General features: G+C 36.9%; 1 protein-coding gene across 4 annotated transcripts in view; it reads left to right on the top strand.

Annotated features, from left to right (window-relative positions):
* Positions 1–21,501, top strand: part of Ar (androgen receptor) — a 175,306-nt gene that overhangs the window by 122,116 nt on the left and 31,689 nt on the right. For all 4 annotated transcript variants that reach the window (XR_011705582.1, XR_011705581.1, XM_027935871.3 and 1 more), the window contains one exon: positions 16,878–16,994. Coding sequence is in view for 2 of the 4 variants with exons in the window: in XM_027935871.3 (XP_027791672.2) it covers positions 16,878–16,994 (117 nt within the window). In the remaining 2 variants the exon portion in view is untranslated. The remainder of the gene's footprint in view (positions 1–16,877; positions 16,995–21,501) is intronic.

Genomic DNA, 21,501 nt, shown 5'->3' with positions numbered 1-21,501 from the left:
AGGCTCCCCAGCCCTGGGCCAGGGCGGTTCCGGGAGCCGGAACTCGGCTGCCCCGCGCTCGGTGCTCGCTCCGATAAGAGCAGGTTCTAAGAAGCACCCAGGCACTGAGCCCGAGCAATCTGTCTGCAAGCCGCAGGCGAATGGCAGCCTGAAATTACCTGTTCTATGGCTGAATCAAAATCTTTGTTTTAAATAGAAAGAAAAGAGTATGTTTGATCAAGGCTGATTGAATAGTTTGGAGTTTTTGTTGATTAGCAAATCACCAATTTCACATCCTGTTTTAACTGTGGATCTTAACTCTTTCCAATCCCCTTGCCTTTTTAGATACATCATCCTTTCTGCCTGAAATGCCTTACCAACAATTTGTTTGCTTAGTAAAATTTTATGTTTTATCAAGATTAATCCTTCTGTGAAATACAATTTCTAACTCATCTTTAATCTCAGGAGTTTAACATCTGTTAACTGTTAGCATTTCTCTTTCTATACAAATTTTCATCATCTTGTTTTTATCTTCTGATGGCATTTTATAACAACTGCTACTCTCTTTTGTCCAATTCATTTACACCTTCTGTTAGGTTCTATCTATATAAACTCAGTAATCCACTATATGTATTTTACTCAAAATTTATTGCTTGCTTGTGTGTGCCAGACATTGTATTAATTGGTTTTCATACACTATTTCATTTAAATGTCACAACAGATCTGGGTGTTTTTATTTTATTTTGCAGTAGGCAAAATTGAAGTCCAGAGAAGTCAAGTAACTTGTACCAAGTTACAGCTAGTAAGAGGCAGATAAAAGATTTGAATAAAAATCTTGTCAATCTACCAAACCTCCCCTTTTTTTGGTATTGGGGATTGAACTCTGGGGCACTTGACCAGTGAGCCACATTCCCAGCCCTATTTTGTATTTTATTTAGAGACAGGGTCTCACTGAGTTGCTTAGTGCCTCGCGGTTGCTAAGGCTAGCTTTGATCCTACTGTCTCAGCCTTCTGAGCCACTAGGATTGCAGGCATGTGTCACTGTACCTGGCCCCATTTCTTTTTGACTAAATTATACTGGCTCTTCTCTTTTCTTTAGTTTCCACTGATTCCTATATAAGTATTGCATCTTAGTCTTTGAGCACCCTTGTGAGGCTTTCCTAGAATCAGAAATGAATTTTGGCTTCTTAATGCTTTGGGTCCATCACTGTATTACTTCCTAAGCAGGAGTTGTTCAAAATATTCCTTGAGACTTGTAGTGATTAGGAGGGAAGTTATTTTCTCCTTCTCCTTGCCCCAGATAGTACTGCTTCCAACCCCAGTGATATGACAGACCACTTTGAGCCCAGTGAGGTAGCACCTATGCTGGACAAAAGCTTCTTGAACTTTTCTTAAACTGGTCACACAGCTCAACACTTCTTTAGTAGGGTCCAGACTTGAGCTTTTCTTTCTAAATATTTCCCTTATCCCTATCTACCTTTTTCTCCTCCACTTCCCCATCCTTGTCCCCATCCTTCTTTTTCCTCTTCCCTCCTCCTCTTTCCCCTTTCTCTCTATGTCTCTCCACCTGTCCCCCCATTCTTGTTCAGTATCATATAAGTGTTTTGTAAGGAGTACACCATGATCACCTTGATAAGTTGCTTTTGATTTTTTTTAGGAAATCAAATCAGAAGAGCACCCAAAAGCAGAGCACAATGCTGGTGTGTGTCTGAGCTACAGATTAAATTGCAGTTATCCAGGGGACTTACACTTTAGAACTATATAGGATGCAAAATATGAATAATTTGATTAAATCTCTTTATCATAGAGTACTTTATAAGTAAACAAAATTAAGTGCAGTCTTTGAGTGCTACACAATAAAGATTTCAGCAGGTTCTTTATTCAGCCTTGATCAGCTCTTCCTAAGTTTCACATGATTCCAGGAGCCTGCTCATCATTCTAATAATTCTGCTTTATCAGGTACCTATATTTTGTGAGATGCTTCATGTAACATTTTTTTAGTTGTCCCAGCTCTGCAAAAGTAGATATATTATACTCCCTGTTTTGTACAGGAATAAAAGAACGATAATCACAGAAGTTATATTATTCACTAAAGGCCATGCTATTTGCCACCAAAAAGTGGCATTTCTGGGATCTATAAGACAGTCCCTCTGACTCTTAAATCCATGTGCCTGTATCCACATGGTATTGCTTTGATAACTAACCAATATTAAGAACAACTAATAGAATTTACCATGTATGCCTGATGGTTCTTAATCTCTGTGCTATTAATTTATTGAGAGATTATTGAATTCATCTAAGCACAGCATCCCTCATTTTATATGAAGAAATTGAACTTCAAAGGAAAGCAGTATTATTTCCAAGGCCTCACAATGAGCCAGTGGAGGTAAGGCATGACCAAGACCTCCTTGCCTCATTTCATAACTCTCATCTAATCTTTTGACTTATTATAGCTTCATGTGTATTTATGTTACAGTAGATTACAAGCTCCTAAAAGGCAAGAACTATGATTTCTCTTTCTGTCCCACAGACTTTGGCACAGAGCTGGACCATTGGACTTTTAGTAAGCATTTGTTTAACTGAATAATTGATATTTTGGGCAATAATGGAGACACCATTTCTGACCGTGTTAGAAGAGCCGCCTCCCTAATTACACAGTGTAGTGACTATAAATTGTAAAGTATGGTGTACTGGGTAGAGCTGTTCTTGGTTTCCTCTGTACAGTATAATAAAATCTAACCTTTTTGTTGGGTAGATAGGAAGCCCAAAGAGAGGAAAGAATTATCCCATGATCACAGGGACATTTCACAACAGAACTGGCATTATTTCAACTTACATTTAGAGCAGGAAGTGCATGCAAATAACATAAAATTTTTAAATTAGGAAAGGTTAAAAAGTGAAAAAATAGTGCCCTCATTTCACAGATCTAAAATTCTCTTTTACACACAAATATGCTTTGTTAGTTCTGTGTATGCTTATAGACAATATATATATATATATATATATATATATATATATATATATATATATACAGGCATACAAAATAAAGCAATTTTCTTTGTATACCTCATGTTCTATATTTTTTCTGTGTTTTTAATAATTACTTCAGTTTTGGGATATTATTCCATATCAGTACTTCATATAGAACTACCTCACTTTTTAATGACTGAATTGTATAACTACATCATAATGTATTTAACTAGCCCTCTATTGATGACCATTTAGGTGACATCCAGTCTTTGGGCTATAATAAATGTTATAGTTTGTGTCCTCACATATGTTATGTCACACCTGTGCAAACATGTACTGGGACAAAACATATGTTTTATTTAATTTTGAAAGCCTTTTCCAGCTATCCTTCAGAAGGGTTGTCAGACTATCATGCAAAATTTGGATTGGGAAAAATGGATAAATGACAGTTACTTTTCATTTTATGAGAGGTTTACTTTCATGACCTTGAGGAAGTATTCAACCCAGAGCTTTTTTAAATGATCAATCCCTACTCTACAACACATTTAAATGAGAATTCAGTTTAAAGAAATGTGATTTGTACACTACTATTCAGGAACACATCTACTGGGTAAAGCAGGTGAAGATGGCAATATGTTTCTAAAATGCAATTGAGTCTACACAGGCTGTGATCCCAATCATATTATCAAACCTCAGAGGTGCACTTAAATGGAAGTGTAGGGGGAAAATAACAAGGGGGTCAGACTCAGCTAGAAGGGAATAAAACTACCATAAGGATAGAACTAGTGGTGTGGTCATATATTGGCTTTCTTGGGCGGGGGGAGGCTGGAAACTGTTTTGTGGTGATTGCTGATTTCCACAATGTAGTTATTCCTATCATGACCCATTCCAGACTATAAATGTGATAATTCTGAATATGAATTTGGGAAGATGTGTTCAAAGTCTGTGTTTCAAGTCAGTGTAAGCCAGCTCTAGCATCACACTGTGCAGAACATAAGGGAAAGCTGTGTGAGAACATAAGAATTTGGTTTCGACTAACATCAGGTGATCTTGACGAGAGTGAGCTGGGCTAATACTCATAGTGTTTTGCTTAGTGACATTGGATCCTCTACTTCTCCCAGATGATCTATCCAAATCTGAACTGAAGAACATCATCTGTTTGATGTTCCACATATTCCTTACCTAAGTGGACTGAACCTCTCTGGTCTCCAAAGGAGGGGAAAACATGGAAGGGATTTTGTGAATTGGCAGGTGTGCTTTCACTGTCAAGTATTCATCCTGTTATGAATCTAGTGTCAGCTGCAAATCTCCATAAGAAGATGACTCCTGTGCAAAAATCCAACCCCAGCAGTTTTGTCCCATAGATAACCATTAGAAGCAGTGGAGGAGCTTTTAAAAACTTAAGTTGGCATTAGTTTACCCCTCAGTCAATGAAATCAGAACCACTGAGAGTGAGACACCAGGCGCCAAAATTTTGTAAATGTTCCCCCTAGGGATTCTTATTCACAGCCAAGATTGAGAATTACTGCCCTGAACAACCTGGTCCTGCCATCTGATCAACTTTTTCTACCACCTCCTCTCCTTCATTGCATGCTGGCTACACTGGTCACTTGGTATTCCAAGAACATATCAACTTAATTCATGACTTTCAGCCCGTGTATTTGCAGTTCCTTCTGCCGGGAATGTTCCTCCCCTGCCTCTTTGCATGTCTGGTTCCCTCCTATCATACAGGTCTCAATGCAGCTGCCACATCCTCAGAATCTTTCCCTCAAACACTCCTCCTAAATTAGTCCGCCCCATTCAGTCACACCACCTTGTTTCATTTACTTCATTAAATGTGTCAACAATGTGAAAAGATCTAATTTTTTAACTCATTTTTTGTTTGTCTACTTCCACCAAAAGATACCTAACTTGAGGACAAACCCTTTGACTGTACTGTTCACTTTTGTTTCCTCCAACACCTAGAAAAGTACCTGGAGCATACAATCAAAGAGTATTCCTCAACTATCAGAGAAAAATTATTGAATTTTTTCTATGATTAAACTCAATAATGGATTCAAATACTTTAGAATGTTCAGGTTTGAACTGCAGAGCATGTCAATCAAGACTATTTGTGGTCTAGGTAACATCTAATTTCTCAGTCTCACCTTCTTCTGCTTCCTATCCTCTTGAAGAATGAGGTCTGTGTGGACCACAGTAGTTGGGCAAGGTGATTCTGGAGGTAGACGCTGCAGAGTTAACTTTAGCAGAGGTGTGGTTGTGTGTGTGCAATAGGGGTAGAGGGCACAGGACAGAATGTCTTTGAACAGGACAGAGGCCAGTAAAGAGAGCACCATGGTTAGAAGAGGGCCACTGATAGAAACAGAATACATGAGCTGGTTACAGTGACACACACCTGTAATCCTAGCAGCTCAGGAAGCAGGAGTATCTCAAGTTCAAAGCCAGCCTCAGCAACTTAGCAAGGCCTTAACAACTCAATGAGACCCTGTGTGTAAATAATCCTGTGATATTTACATTTCCATTGTATGGAGCTTGGGCCACATCATGGAAGGTACTAAACTCCAGGGAGTCTGGGTTTGATTCCTGTTCCTTTTAACTGAAGCTGCCCCTTGTCACTAAAGCTAGCTGTTAAGTTCAAAAGAAAGAAGTGTGCTTATGGGCTTCATGACCACTCTCAAGAAGCCTCTCTGTAGGGCATTAGCTGAGGACCCCTGCTGAGGGCCCATCCATCATATGGTGTTAACTGCTACCTCTAGGTGGATGCAAGAGAGCTAGCAGTCACATCCTTGGGGTCACAGAGATCCTGCCATCACACAAGAGACCTGCATTTTGCCAGGACTGTGTGCTTAGAGCTCTCTTGACTGTTCCACAGGCTCAAAAGCAATAACCTAGGAGAAAAAAAAGTAGCTAAGACTCAACAGTGCTTTCAAGAATTTTTCAGTGAAATGCACCCTTGAGTGATGAGGCCAAAAGTTCTGGACTGCCTCAGCCCCATAAGACACATGACCCCCATAAGACACATGACCATAAACAGACCTTGGGCTGATACTTTTCAATTGAGATCACTCAGGAGAGGGACCCTTAACTATTCCTTCCTAAAAGGTTGTGCTTTTGTTTTTCAGGAAAAACCCTTAGAGTCAAGTGAGTTGAGATTGAAAAAGTAAGATAAGAATGCAGACTGCCTTTATTCTCTTAGAGTCACACTCAGGTATACTGTGAGATTCCCAAAAACTTCTAATATGAATAGTAGGCTCTTGAACCCACCTTCTTTATGTCGGTATTGTTCTCTTACTGTGTTCTACATCCCTTTCTTGTTGTATATCAGGGGATTTGCAATCAAAAGAGGTTAAATGAGAAATCTCTCTCTCTCTCTCTCTCTCTCTCTCTCTCTCTCTCTCTCTCCCTCCCTCCCTCCCTCCCTCCAACCCCTGCATGCATGTGTGTGTGTGTGTGTGTGTGTGTATAGAAGAGATACATGGATATACATATGTAATATATATATATTTCCACATAATGATTCATTGAAGCAGCAAGGCTAGCCCTCAGATCTTCGACCTTTCTGCTCTGTGCTCTTCTTTATTGTTATGCCCTGTCTCTGTCTTTGAAGCACAGGGCCAGGGCTCATTTCAGAGTACCCATCACGTTGACATCATCAATGCACACATATCATAGAGACCTGGCTTGCAATCCTGCTTTAGCTACCTACTAGCTTCCAACATTCAACATTTCTGACTCTATTTCTTTTCATCTCTAAAATAAGAATAGTAGCTACCAGGAAGATACGGGGCAAGATTTAAATAAGATAACACATTTGTGGTCACCTTGAGGGATGCCAATAAAAATACAGTGCTTTCCCTCTTTGCATACCTCTCCTTAGGCAAGCCAAGCACTATTCTTCCTTGTCTCTCTGAAGAGGCAACAGGTAGATTTAGAACATAGAGGGCATATAAGCAAGAAGAGATACAAAAGATTTGTCAGGTATATTGCTCAGTTATACTGGTTAAGTAGAAGGAATATGGCAGCCTGGATTGAAACAGTGCTGTATTCTCTGGTATTAGTACACACTTTGTATCTTTCATTTCCTAATATATGAATTGAAGATAATGGTCTGTATCTTCTCTATTGTGAAGAAGGCCTAGTGACAAAGAATATAAAGATGATTTCAAAATAATAAAGTAAATTTGCAGAGAACATAGTGGTCAATAGACCAGAGTTTTAGTCCCATCACTGTTATTGACTCATTATACAATCTTCAGTTCATTCTGATCCTGGATCTCAGTTTCTCCATCTGTAAAATGATAATGTTGAACCACATGGTATCTGTGGAGGTCCTTGCCTATTCTGACATCCAAGGAAATTCTTATTTAAATAATAATACATAGGATCTGTAGGGTCATTTATGCTTCAAATGCTATTTCCCCTATTTTCTCTATTATCTCATGTGAGCTTAGTATTCGTACTGCTGGAATGGGAATGAGGACACCTGTTTTTTGTCTCAGTTTTGACAATGACACATAGTGTGACCTTAAGCAAGTCTCTTCCATTCTCTGAATCTCTTCTCCTCAATCTGTAAAATAAGGGATATGAAGATTGAACTAAAGCAGTAGGTTAATAAACTGCTCCACAAAGCACTGGGTTGACCTACAGCCTTTCTCTAAAGGCAACCATAAGGCTATGCCTGTAGAGAAGAGGAAGAAAGGAGTGGATTGGCAGGAGGAGTTTCAAATTTTTTATACCTGCTTCAGACAGATTAGGTTCAATTTTATCTGCTGTGTATATGGAGCTTCTATGTAATGTTTTTTATAAAGGTCACAGCAAAAGAAAAAAAAAACCTTGATTGGTTTCCTTTATGAAAGATTCCATATATAAATGAGATCATGCACTATTTCTCTTTTGGTGCTTGATCTGTTTGTTTCACATAGCATATTGTCCTCTAGGGTCATCCATGATGCCATACATGACAAAATGTCCTTTATTTATTTATTTAGTTAGTTTTGGTACCAGGGATGGATCCCAGGGTCACTTGATCACCAAACTACATCTCATCTCCTTTTTTTAAAATTAAAATTTGAGGCAAGATCTCACTAATTTGCTCAGCGCCTCGCTAAATTGCTTAGGCTGGCTTTGAACTTGTGATCCTCCTGACTCAGCCTCCCAGGTCACTGGGATTACAGGTGTGTACCACCACAGCCAGCTCAAATTTTCCTTCTTTTAAAAGACTGTATAGCATACTATAGTGATGAAGCCACATCAGTGTTTATAGCAGCACAATTCACCATAGTTAAGCTATGGAGCCAACCTAGGTGCCCCTCAATAAATGAATAAATAAGATGTGGTATATATTCACAATGGATTATTACTCAGCCATAAATAGAAATGTCTTTATGACATTTGCCAGTAAATGGATGGATCTGGGACTATCATGCTAAGTTAAATAAGCCAATCCTATAAAACCAAAGGATGAATATTTTCTCTGATATATGGACACTAATCCAAAATTGGGCATGGGGATAAAAAAAAGTATAGAAGAAAGTTTAGTGGATTAGACAAAAGGGAATGAAGTGAAGGGGGTAGGGATGGGACATGGAAAGACAGTGGAATGAATCTGACATAACTTTCCTAAGTACACATATGAATACAGCATGGTGAATCTCACCATCATTTACATTCAGAAGGCACTAATTAAAACAATAACTACAAGTAGATAGCAGAAAGATCAATAGAGAAAAGGGAACAGGGACTGAGAGAGGGCAAGGGAAAGGGAAATACTGGGGACTGAATTAGAACAAAGTATAGTCCATGCTTTCATAATTATGTCAAAATAAAGTCTATTGTTGTAAGTAAGTATAAAGAACCATCAAAAAGGCTGAGTAGTATTCCATTGTGTATATATATTTTTTTACGTTTAGGTTTTTTTTTTTTTTCTGTTTATAACTATTGCAAATAATGCTGAAAAGAGATCAAATAAGAAGAAACAGAGAATGGAGGTTACCAGGTAGTGATAGGCAGTTAATGGGGGCAAAGGATGATATTGGTTGAAGGATACAAAATTTCAATTAGAAGGAATTACCTTTGTGATATATTGAATAACATAGTGACTATAATTCTTAATAATGCTTTGTATGTTTTAAGATTGCTCAAAGAATACATTTTGCATGTTCTCACCACAAAAGCATAATCAGGTGAAGTGATAGACATGTTAATTAGTTTCATTAATCTTTCCACAATATGTTCATATATCAAAACATCACATCATGCTCCATAAATATAATTATTTCTCAATTAATTTTTTAAAACTTGGATATATGAACTCTAAGCCTTAGGTATTAAAAATAGAACCCAGCATATATATTGTTTGAAAACTTCATTTTTGTTGTTTTAAAAAACCAGTATGTTGTGAGCATATTTCCAAGTTACAAAAGAAATACATTGAGATCATCATTAATAACTGCACAGTGTTCCTTTGCACGAATATGAAATAATTTATTTAACCATTACCCTAATGTTGACATTTAAATGTCTCTAATTTGCTTGTTTAAATAGTACTAAAATTAACTTTTTGTGTGCTTCCTGATTATTTTCTTATAAAACATTCCTAGAAGTGGAATTTCTAGTAAAAGCTTATGTCGATTTTTAATTTTTTGAAATTTATTACAAAATTACTCTCTAAAAATGTGCACTCCCACCAACAATACCTCTTCAAAAATACTTAGTTATTCACCTTAATCAATCTGACTTGTAAACACAATATTTAATTTGTATTTCTATGATTTCTAGGGAAGTTGAACAATTTTCATGTTTATTGATAATTTGTATTTCTTGTTTTAATTATCTATTTATGCCTATTGCCTATTTTCTATTGTACTGATTATTTTTACATATCAAGGATAATTTTTCTTAGTTTGGGGTTTATCTTTAAATTTTATTATATTTGTTTAATATAGAAATTTAAAACATTTTTGTTGAAAAATGTCAAAATGCTCACTTATAGTTTCTTTATTTTCATGTTTAAAAAGTCATTTTCTACCTTCAAAATTTTCAATTTTCACCTGTATTTTCTAATAATAGTTCAGTGATTTCCTTTTTTATCTATTGACCTCATTAATTCAGCTGAAGTTTTATTTTAACTAGTAATATAACTATTGTATTTCCAAATAATTAACTAATTCTTCCAAAACAAATTTAGTGAATTATTCCATCCTTTCTTCACTGAATTGGTATTATGTATTACATACAGTATATCTGATTTTGGCTTTTCAGGATTCTTCTTTCAATTTACCTTCACTGGAACAATATCAAACTATTATAATTGTTGTGGCCTAATAATATTTTAAAGAACTTGTAGGGCAATACTTTTTAAAATATTTTTTTAGTTGTTGATGGACCTTTATTTTATTTATTTTAATGTGGTGCTGAGGATTGAACCCATAGCCTCACACATGCTAGGCAAGTGCTTTACCACTGAGCTACAACTCCAGTCTGGACAATTCTTATTATTCTTCTTTCCCCAAATATCTTGGCATTATCACTTTACTCCTCCAGATGAACTTTGGGACTATTTTGTCAATATTTAGTTTTAAGTTTTTTTTTTTTTAATTTGTAGATTTCATTGTGGGAAATCTTTTCTCATCTAAGAACATGGTATATCTTTCCATTTCATTCAGGTCTTTTCTTATACACCTCAGTAACGTGTTTTTTTTTTTTTAATTATTTTCCATAAAGTTTCTTCATTAGCAGTATAAATTGTGAGAACTTCTGTATTCTTGGGTTTTCTTTGTAGGTTAGTAATGAGAATTATGGTTTGACCCATTCTTTATTTGCATGATGTTGACACTACAAGTGAGTACCTCTCCTAGTTTCTTCTTCTACTCCAAATGGTATATTTTCAGAATAAGTGAATTAAAAGAAGCCTGTTCATGGGGCTAGGGTTGTGGCTCAGCAGTACAGCACTTGCCTTGCACATGTGAGGCACTGGGTTCAATCCTCAGCACCACATAAACATAAATAAACAAAATAAAGGATATATATATATATATATATATATATATATATATATATATATATAAAGCCTGATTAGATGCTGACCTCAAATCATACTACATGTGCTCACCATGGGGGATAATGAAAATAATAGAAATTGGGAGCCTACAGAGATGAAATACCTAATAGATATCTGTCACATGATCTCAGTTTCTGCTGGAGCTTTAAATTATGCTTAAGGAATATGTTGAGAGACTAGGACCATGAAGAAAGAGGCAGAACATCATCAGGAAGTCAAGAATTTCAGAGCCAGATGACAAGCAGAATTTTTTCATGTCAACCCATTATGTGACCATTTACAGTATTTTAAGGGTTTGAGTTGTTCTAATAAGACAGTTACAAAGCATTTCAAAGGGTGGTCTGTTTGCAGCTCTATATTGTGGCCTTACCTACTTTGATATTTGCCAGTCATTTCATAGTGACTTTTTGAGAGATCTTGAGTATAGGATGAATATATATAATTGTGTTGTTGAAAGGCAACAGTGTCAAAGAGTTGAGTTTAATATTTGTAGACTGTCAGCTAGATAGGAGTTTGTGTTCTGTGCATTAATTTTTCAGTCACCTGGACTATATCATGTCAGATAGGACCTTTTAGAACTACCTTGGAGCAGACCAAGATCCCACTTGCAAAATTCTTTGTCACCTGAATAGAAATGAGGTCCATTAACTTCCTAGACAAAGAACAAAGATGCCTGCTACATTCAGATTGCATTGTGTTTAGAATGTGTTCGTCCACCACATGTCTCTATTGAATGCCATTTCAAGGTTTGTGCTGGCTTTACCACCAACTTGTTGTGGTTTGGTATCTTGCAATACTTTGTGTCCATTTCATAATGGAGGAATTAAGCATAACATTGGGGCATTTTACTATAAAGCTTGTAAGGTTTTTTTTTTTTTTTTTTTTTTTTTACAACTCAGAGATTCTTTGTTTCTAATTAGGCCCAATGAGTTAGAGTTACAAGGATGCATATAATTAGCTTCCTAGAAGGAAGAGTCGTAAGAGTCCACAGTTATAGTAGGTTGAAATATAATTCAATAAATTAGGGGCAGGCATTATGTAAGGATGCTACAGAAGGGGATTGTTTTAGTCAACTTTTTCACTTCTGTGACCAAAACACATGAACAATTTTAAGGAGGAAAAGTTTATTTGAGGGCTCATGGTTTAGAGGTCTCAGTCAATAGATGATGACTATTCTCAGTGCCTGAGGTGAGGGGGAACATCATAGCAGAAGAGTGTGGAGGAGGAAAGAAGCTCATGAAATGGTACCAAGAAGTGGAGAAGAGAGAGTTCTGCTCAACAAGGGCAAAATACATATACCCCAAAGGCAAGTCCCCAATGATCCTCCTCCTCCAGCCACACTCTAATTACCTACAGTTACCACCCAGTTAATCCACCATCATTTCAAGTCTGAACATCTTTTATTATCTCACACATGAGTTTTGGGGGATTCTTCATATCTAAACCCATAACAGGGATTCAAGTCTGATGTAAAAGTATGGGTGTGGTGTGCCCAATAGTGTTTAAAATTCTTTCTAATCTTTTGGGTTCATAATTTTGTGGATTGTGATTTGGATCAAATCAAGGATATAATGTCAGGCTAGATAATATCCCTGATGAACACAGATGAAGAAAATTCTTTTTTAAAAATATTTTTTAAATATGTTGATGGAGCTTTCTTTTATTCATTTATTTATATACAGTGCTGAGAATTGAACATAGTGCTTCACACATGCCAGGCATGTGCTCTACCAATGAGCCGAAACCCTAGCCCCTGAAAAAAAATTCTTAACAAAATGCTAGCAAACCAAATTCAACAGCACATTAAAAGAGTCATTAACCATGACTAAGTGGAATTTGTTCCTTGGATGCAAGGATGGTTCAACATATGCAAGTCAGTAAACATAACACATCACATCAACAGAATGATCATCTCAGTAAAGGCCAAAAAAATCATGTGACAAGACTCAACATTTTTTTTTTCATGAGAAAACTCTCAACAAGTTAGGTATGGGAGCAATGATCTTCAATCCAAAATAAAGGTCATATATGACAAGCCCATAGTTTACATCATTAAGATCATCAATGAGACAAAGATGCTCATGCTCACTACTTCTAGTCAATATAATACTGGATGTCCTAGTCAATTTCATCTTAATGATTCTTCTTTATCACAGAACAGGATGTATAATCATCCTACAATACTTGCTTTTTACTAGATTAGTAGTAAGCTTTGGAAATAAATCAAATGGGAAGAATTCTTGTTATTATTAAGAACCCTGAAAGCTTCAACCAAATATATAGAAAATATATAAATAATAGGTAGGAAGTAATAGAAACTCAGGGATTTTACATTGGTTCTGCCATCATTGGTGAAGTGATTATTCAATAGGAGAAGTGGGTTGAAAGGAACCTTGAGTAGGTGTCAGCCTCATCCCTTGTCTCTCTCCTATCCCAACAATGCACTTGAGTTAGGGTCTAATTTTCAGAACTTCCAGATAACAGATACCTTTCATAACTACCTTTGCAATCCTCAACCACTTTGTCACTATTAAATGTCATTTCGAAAATTAGATTCATTATTATGCTTCAAAAGGAATATGTAACATGTGTGCATCTGTATGTTTTAATGTGTTATATACTGTTACATATCAAACATATATGTATGTATTCACATATATTTCAGGAACACAGTTTGCATATGTGTATATTCACATTCACACAGGTGTGAAGCACTAAAGAAAACAAAGAGTAGAGACCAGATGACTCTATATGTGAGCTACAATGTTACAGTCAGTTATTATCCTAAAAGTACAGATTGAAGAGAGAAGAGACCATTATTTTGAATAATTTCTTGCTTATATGTAGTACTCAAGCCCTTCAGGTGAAAGACTGCAAATATATTATAGATGAAATTCAGTCATCCTTCAAGACTCCTGACCTAGCATATATCTTAATAATTTTCCAGTTCAACCAATTTCATATTATCAGTGGGGAACAGAGAGGGAAAAGTACTTGTCCAAGGCCATTTGGTGAGTTAATGATAAGGATGATTAAAGATCTAGATCTTGTGACTTCTCACCCATTGTTCTAATCTGGGTTGAATATTTTTATCCAGCAAATGTTTTCTTCTGTTACTTCAGCACCGAATACCATGCCTGGCATGTATAAATACTCTGTGAATGTGAAATTAATATGCAATTTGTTTGTTTGTACTGGGCATTGCACTTATTCCTGGGTAAATCAAAAATAACGTCTATATTTTAGGTCACCTTGTTTCAAGTCAAGAGGCATCCTTGGAAAAAGTATGATCCACAGGTAAAAAATGGTCTGAGTTTCTAATTGAACAAACCCAGATTCGTTTTTTCCAACTGGAACCTGCTTCATTCCTAAGGTTGGGTGATCTTCTTTCAGAAGTGGAATCTAAAACTCCTCTTGAAGTGTTATTCCATGCTCCTTGAAAACTGCAGTACAGGAACTAGAATTTTCTTTTGGAAGAAGAAATTTCTCAAAGAAGTCAAGTTCTCCTACTTGAACTTCTTTCAGTAATCATTGTGATGAGCTACTTTGGAGGAACATAGCAGCACCAGTACTGTGAAAGTGTCCCACTTCAAGCACACCACAGCACTGGAACTGAAACTACTGGAATTGGATACAGGGCCTGCTTTCTAGGAGCTGACACCCAAAGATTGAATGGCACTCATCCTTTCTGTGAACATATTGTAGTCCTCAGTTTTCAGGAGGAAAAAAATGCTATTAGCAAATTATGTATTCTGTTTATACAAATAAAATCCCTTGGTACAACAGTTAGAGTACTGTCTTGTTTGATAAATTTATGAATGCATATAACATAATTTGCTCCATTTCATTCTCCAGCACTTCCCCTTTTCCTCCTGTCCTCCCTCTCCCTGATCCATTTCAGTCCACTATGTATAAATATAATGCACTGATTGCAAACATAAAAAGAGAATATCAGAAAATTTACTATGAACCTTAAACTTTGCATACTTTGACTTGGCAATTCACCTTATATAAGAATTTATATTTAAGAAATGTACTAAAGAAATGTGCACAGATATGTACAATAATTTTCTCACAATATTATTTGTAAAGTAACTAATATTGCTTTAGCCATAAAAACATGTTCTTGAGAAAATGAGGTTAGGAAATGAAGAAAATGAGAAAAATAAAATAGAAATAGTAGAAACGCAGGGGAAAGAGTACTGACTTAGAGGTCTTAGTTTCCTCACCTACTAAATAAAGTAATAATAATATTTACCCCAAAGTGCTGCTGAGATTATTTATTTTATTAACATAGGCAAAACTCCTCACATAGACATAGTTTATGCTATGTGCCCAATGTAGCAAAAATTTCTTCTTTCAGGGACCTCTGATTCATGTGCTTCTTCAGCAAATCATTTCCTCAAAACTCATTCTTGGAATGAAACGGTTGTATGGGTGTGATTTTTAACGGTACCTTTAAGCTCTGTGGCCTGGGGAATAGAAGAATTTTTCATGTTTCAGAGTAGTTGAGGATATATTTTTGACAGAGGGAGGGGGGAAAGAAGAAGGAAAAGAAAGAAACAAGAAAAAAATTATTTTTCAAAAGGAGAAAGAATTCTTTATTATTATAATGCTATCTTCAGGTTCTCACAAGTGGCCCTTAAAAGCACTATTTTGCTGATCTGGTTACTACTAAATCTGATACATAAAATAACCTACTCTAATAGATATATTTCAGCACCTTATCTGCACACTTTAGGCTTAGTGAAGGGAAAAGAAAGATGAGCTGTACCTAAATTTATGTTTGGCTATGTTTTCCTTTCCTACTATCAAGTAGCAATCACCCTTTAGTTTTTCTTCCTTTTTACTGCCACAAATGCTACTTCTTTACCAAAAGAAGCTTCTTTAAAATTCCATTCTATTCAGTAAACCAAAGCACAGCAAAAAATATGAGGAAAAATTAACTTTTCTTCCTCAAAGAAAGGGTGTTGTAAAGGGATGCACAGGCTTAGTGCTTTGGAACTGCGAAGTTCTGCAGGTTTCAAAGTAGCCAAAGATGTATTTTTGTTTATCTCTACTGATAACTATTGAATGCACAGAAAGAGAGATGCACAGGGATATTCAGTCCATCCATGTTTGTCAAATGTCTACTATATGCCAGGCTTGTACTGGAGTCAAAGAAACTTAGTATTGAACAAAGTAGATGTTTTTGAGTGAACTACCAAATCTTTGAGTAACTATTATCTCAAGTATCTCTGAGACTCTCTTTCTCCTCTAGATAATATAGAAAGTAAGGATCCTTGTTCTGTTCTTCTGTTGACTTCAGAGGACTTCCTTTTGCTTGCTGTGATTCACTACACAAAGTGTGGACTTGATCTGTTATATTTATATAATGTGCAAGATTGGGAATATGAACATGAACAATTTAAAAACAGGAATCCCATGGAGTTCTATTTTATGCAAGTTTTACCTGTACTGGCGTTACAAATTATAAGTGTCTTATGATTCCATGAATGATTACAGGTGTCAGTGGGAAGAAATGTTGGTTGAACCATGGTAAACGAATGATCATTTCCTTATGGGCATTCCTGGCTTTTTATTAAAGATTGAGAATCTTATTTTAAAAACCATTGGGTAGTACTAATAATGGAAGTATCAACAGGTCCTGTATTATTTCACTCCACAAAAAAATACCTATGAAAACCAAATAGTATAGCACCAAATTAAACCTGCCTATTTTTAGTTGTTAAATTCTGTGTGATCAGATTGTTTGGGACCATTGTTCACTTCTCTTCTTAGGTAGTATATATTTCCATGCCATTTTTATCTAGAAAATACTTGGTGTATTTCCTTAACATATATGCTATTCTTGTATTTGTTCTCCCAGGAAAACAGAAATACCTGTGTGCCAGCAGAAATGATTGCACCATTGATAAATTTCGAAGGAAAAATTGTCCATCTTGTCGTCTCCGGAAATGCTATGAAGCAGGGATGACTCTGGGAGGTATGATTCTTTTTGTCCTCTTTCTGTTTTCCTTCTCCCACCCTGTCCCTCCGTCACTCTCTAGTTCTCTTTCTAAATTAGACTTTCTTCTTTGATGCTTCCAAGAGGAATAGCCATGTTCTAGATGCAGGCTAACCTTTTCATATCCAATGTGGCCATCAGCCAGCTAGTGCCTACTTTACCTTTAACCACTCCACTCCCTACTCTGGAATTCAGCATAGAAGAAGGAGGTGTGAAGCAGTGATCAGGGGCCAACAGTAGATGAGTGAAGATGGACCTGACTGGGCAGAGTTCCCAGGGGACATAAGGGTACTAGCCTGATGCTGTTCAATGGTAGTAAGGACAAGGGAACTAAGGAATCCAGAATAGTCACAGGTGCAGGATGACCCAGGCACATACTGGCCTTGAACACCCAGGAATATCCCTCAGCTAATTGCTGCTGCCTATGTTATAGAGCCAGCCACCTGGAATGAGAAGCTGTTTCCCTTTGGAGCGTGTGACTAGGCTGTCAAATGAGCCAATTTCCTATCATAGCCTTTTAATCATTCCCTTTTATTTATAAATCTATCGATCATTTCCAAAAATATTTTTCTGTAGTGCAATAGCTTGAGAGAAGGAAGATACAGCTCTTTTGAGCGTGACCCTCTAGCATAGGCTCTCTGTCCCCTGAGCCTGTGTCTACCATGAGCACTGTCACTATTCCAGAATGGCTCAACACCACTTAAATGACACTTTTCCCTCTCCAAATTCTCCATTTCTTCATGTTTACATCTGCCCAATGCCAGGGTCCTCCCTGCTGCCTGCTGTTCTTCAAAAGATGCATCTTTCTTAAGAAAAGCAAGCTCATTAGTCTACTTTGATTTAGAAATGTAGCTCAAAGAAAGGCAAGCTTATTTCTGAGTGCCCAAAATTACAGCCTCATACCTGATTATTCATTATCAGCTTGGAAAACCCAAGTGCCTGGATTCCAGCCTTCCCTCCTTCCCTCACAAGGCTAATTTAGAGCAATTGTCCTTCTCTGGCTTTCTGTGAGGTGCTCAATGCCTTGTCTGCCAATGTGCACATTTTTAAACACCAACTTGTTTTCTACCTCTGGAGCAGGGCCATGTGTAGTTCTTCATTTAGATAACTATATCCTTCCCTCCCCACAACCAGTAGTATTCTTTAAGCCGACAAAAGTATCTCAAACAAATTGACCCAGGCTCCATCTCAGGCAGTTTAAGCAGAAGCTTCTTAAGTAACATCTAGTACTCCCAGCCATGACAGGCAGATGCCCTGCGAATGGCTTTCTAGGCAGCCACATCAGATGAAATTCAAATATTAAACCAACCTTCTTTTTGTTTGCTTGGTGTTTGCCAATGAAACCCTGAATTTGTGATATGCAGTGGGGAGGAAGACACAGGACTAGGGTGCTGAGTGCAGAGGGAAAGCCAGGAAAGGTGCCCAAGGAATCAGAAAAAGAATTTTTTTTTCATATGAATGTTGCAAGCCCGGGGCAAAGATTCTGATACACTCAACCCTCAATTATGTGGCTTTCTGAGAATTATGTCTAAGACATATGGACTTCCAGGTAGAGAGACCTGTGGCTTGCCATCTACTGATAGGAATTGCAAACCTATGCTGATTCAAGTCAAAAGTCCTCATACATACAGGCTCAAATCTTAAGACATAACACTACATCTTAGCCAATATCCTCCTTCGTAAGAGAGTCTTTGTGGCTTGATTTCAGTGAACCATTTTGAAAAAGAGCCTGTGTATAACATATAATTTCACTATACTCTAAAGCAGTCATATATAAGTTGGTAAATTATTTTATTGGAGAGTGGTACAGTAAGTTTTCAGATTGGTTTGTTGGGTAGAGTGCTCAAATTTGAATAGGTGTGGTCAACACATGAAGACAAACTGAGAAGTGCTGTGGCTGGATTCCATTTCAGTTCCATTCCCATGATATTTACTTAGTTGTCTGTTTTGTGTAAAGCATAATGCTAGGCATTAGAACTTAAGACTGGCAAACTTCATTCAACACCCACATGCTACGAGGATATTTGATGTGTAAATGGCCTTGCCTTTGGAGTCAAACAAACCTAGGTTAAAAGACCAGCTCCATTATTTACTGTGTGCCCCCTCTGAGCCTCAATGTCCTCATCCGTAATTTAGAGATGCCATCCTCACTGTTACAGTGAGTAGAGATGACGTGAATGTGAACATTATCGATAAATGACAAAGTGCTAGACAAATGTGAGGGTTATTATGACAGTTAAGTCACTAGTAATTTAGCTGGGAAGGCTGTTCATAGCACTTCTAAGTGACTTTTATCCTGAGTGATTTGGCATGCCCTCTAACATGTAATAGCTCTACAGGCAGAGAATCACCAGAAAGCACTCTTGATCACCTAAAACTAAAAAAAGTACTATCAGGATCCTGTTTGGAAGCTTATTTTAGTAATTAAGAAAATTATATGCTATGCTCAAGTACCATGTCAGTAAAAATCCAACTGTTTGCCTTTTTAAACCACCGTTTGAAATAACAAAATTTTGCATTTTGCTGAACATATCCCTTGCCTTCCTCCCTTAATTTCCACCCCCCCTCCCAAATTTACTGTTAACCTACAAATTCAGCCCACACCACACCTGTACTCAAACAATGGAGAAAAGAAAAGCATCAATACAGAGTGGCCCTTGTGAATAACAATAGACTTTTATATTCATAAGATTTTGGTTTAGCATAGACATTTTGATTACTTTGAAGAATTCATATAATTTCAGTCAAATCAAAATGATGTATTTTCCAAAGTGTCAACTAAGAATGAGTCCCTTCTCTCTTCTGAGGCTCATTATAAAATTGGAATAGTGGGTTTCATTGAGGACATTTCTGGTGCTAGTAATTTTGGATTTTCTGTCTAAATCCATACAGGAAGGATTTTAAATTTACCAGCCAGCTACTTCTTGGATTGTCTTTCCACTGTTCCCAGAAGTATGAGTGCATTGACTTGAATAGTAATTTGAGCTATCCCTGTTCACAACTACATCAGAAACATTATGTGTCTAAATGTAGACTGGATGGATAGATTATTGAGGGAGTGGAGGGTAGAAGGGCTGTCTCTGTATCTTAGAGAAGCTGGCACTGCAGCTGATGGCTGCTTGGACTCAAGGTCTCAAGACATCTAATCTGGCTTTCTCTATAGTGTTCCATTTACTGGTGATGGGAGCTTTGAATTCATAGATGCTTTGTTCCTTTTGCTTCTAAGCCTACATGCCTGTCCTTGCTTTGTCTCTTAGCAGTTATTTCTTATTTCTGAAAGGATACTGTGGCTGGTTGTATTCTTAGGATGATTCCCTTAAAGAATACCTGCAGGCTCTCAATGCCCATCCACTACAGGCCTTTCTTTATACCTGGTTCATTCCTTGCTACTTTTTGAAAACCACATATTATTAATTGCTTCAAAAATTTAAATCCCTTATCTACTTTTCACTTAAGAAAACACTTATAAATATAACTGTCCAGATACAGACCTTCCCTCCAGTGAATTAACTGTGGCTTTTCATAGTCCATATTTAGAATAAATACCCAGCCATCTCTCACTTTTCTCTGTACTTCCCAAGGATACACTCTCAGTCTCCAAGATGGAATGAGAAAAAAAAATAATTGCCCTTCCTGTCATTTTCTCATCTCACCCTTCCTTCTATCCCACTTTCACCCCTTTTTCTTTTTGAAACATTATTTCTTTTTGTGTTTTGCAACTCTTGAATTGTCAGCTTTTAGTAAATAGCATTGACATCTGTTTATACCTTCTCCTGGCCCATGGAAGGTTGTAGGCCTTTCACAAATTTCAGGTGGCAACCAAACTCCAGAAGAGAAGAGGGAACATGGATCCCCAGAGCATGTGAGATTCTGAGGTGTGCAGCATGTCCTTCAAAGGTTGAGAAGTCTCTTTCCTACTAGGAGACTGAATTCTTCATCTAAGAATCAAATATATCTGCAGGTTTTAACAATCTTTATGAATTCTCTGTTTGGGAGGATGGCCCAGGGACCCCCTGGAAATGGTCTGATTTCATCATGGACGGTATGAATATCCTTGGTTTCCAGTGTTGAAGACAGTCCTGATGGAAGCTGTCTCCCCATTCTCCCTGTGCAAGAGAAATCCAGAATTGCTACTTCCAGATCATGTTTCCTGGATGCAAGAGAGTGATTCCAATGATGAAATACCATTTATGGCATGGTTCTTCACATCATTTATTCATCCATCTATCCACCATCCTTCCAACCAGACAAAAAACTAGTGTTTTCACCTTTCTATCCACTCATATGCATTAATTTAAAAAGTATTTATTGAGTACCAACTATGTACCAGACACTGTGCTAGGCTTTTGAAGGAAGTAAAACTTGAATAGAACATGATCCTTGCTTTGAAAAGTTAAATAAAGGGAGACAATGATAATCAATACACCTTGGCTGTAAAGGATAAGTAGGAAATTATTGGGAATAAGTTTAGTGAGAGAGAAGGGAA

This window comes from Marmota flaviventris, chromosome X (assembly GCF_047511675.1).
Source record: "Marmota flaviventris isolate mMarFla1 chromosome X, mMarFla1.hap1, whole genome shotgun sequence".
Lineage (NCBI taxonomy): Eukaryota > Metazoa > Chordata > Mammalia > Rodentia > Sciuridae > Marmota > Marmota flaviventris.
Note: the sequence above shows the minus strand (reverse complement) of the source record. Positions and strands in the feature narration are given on the sequence as shown.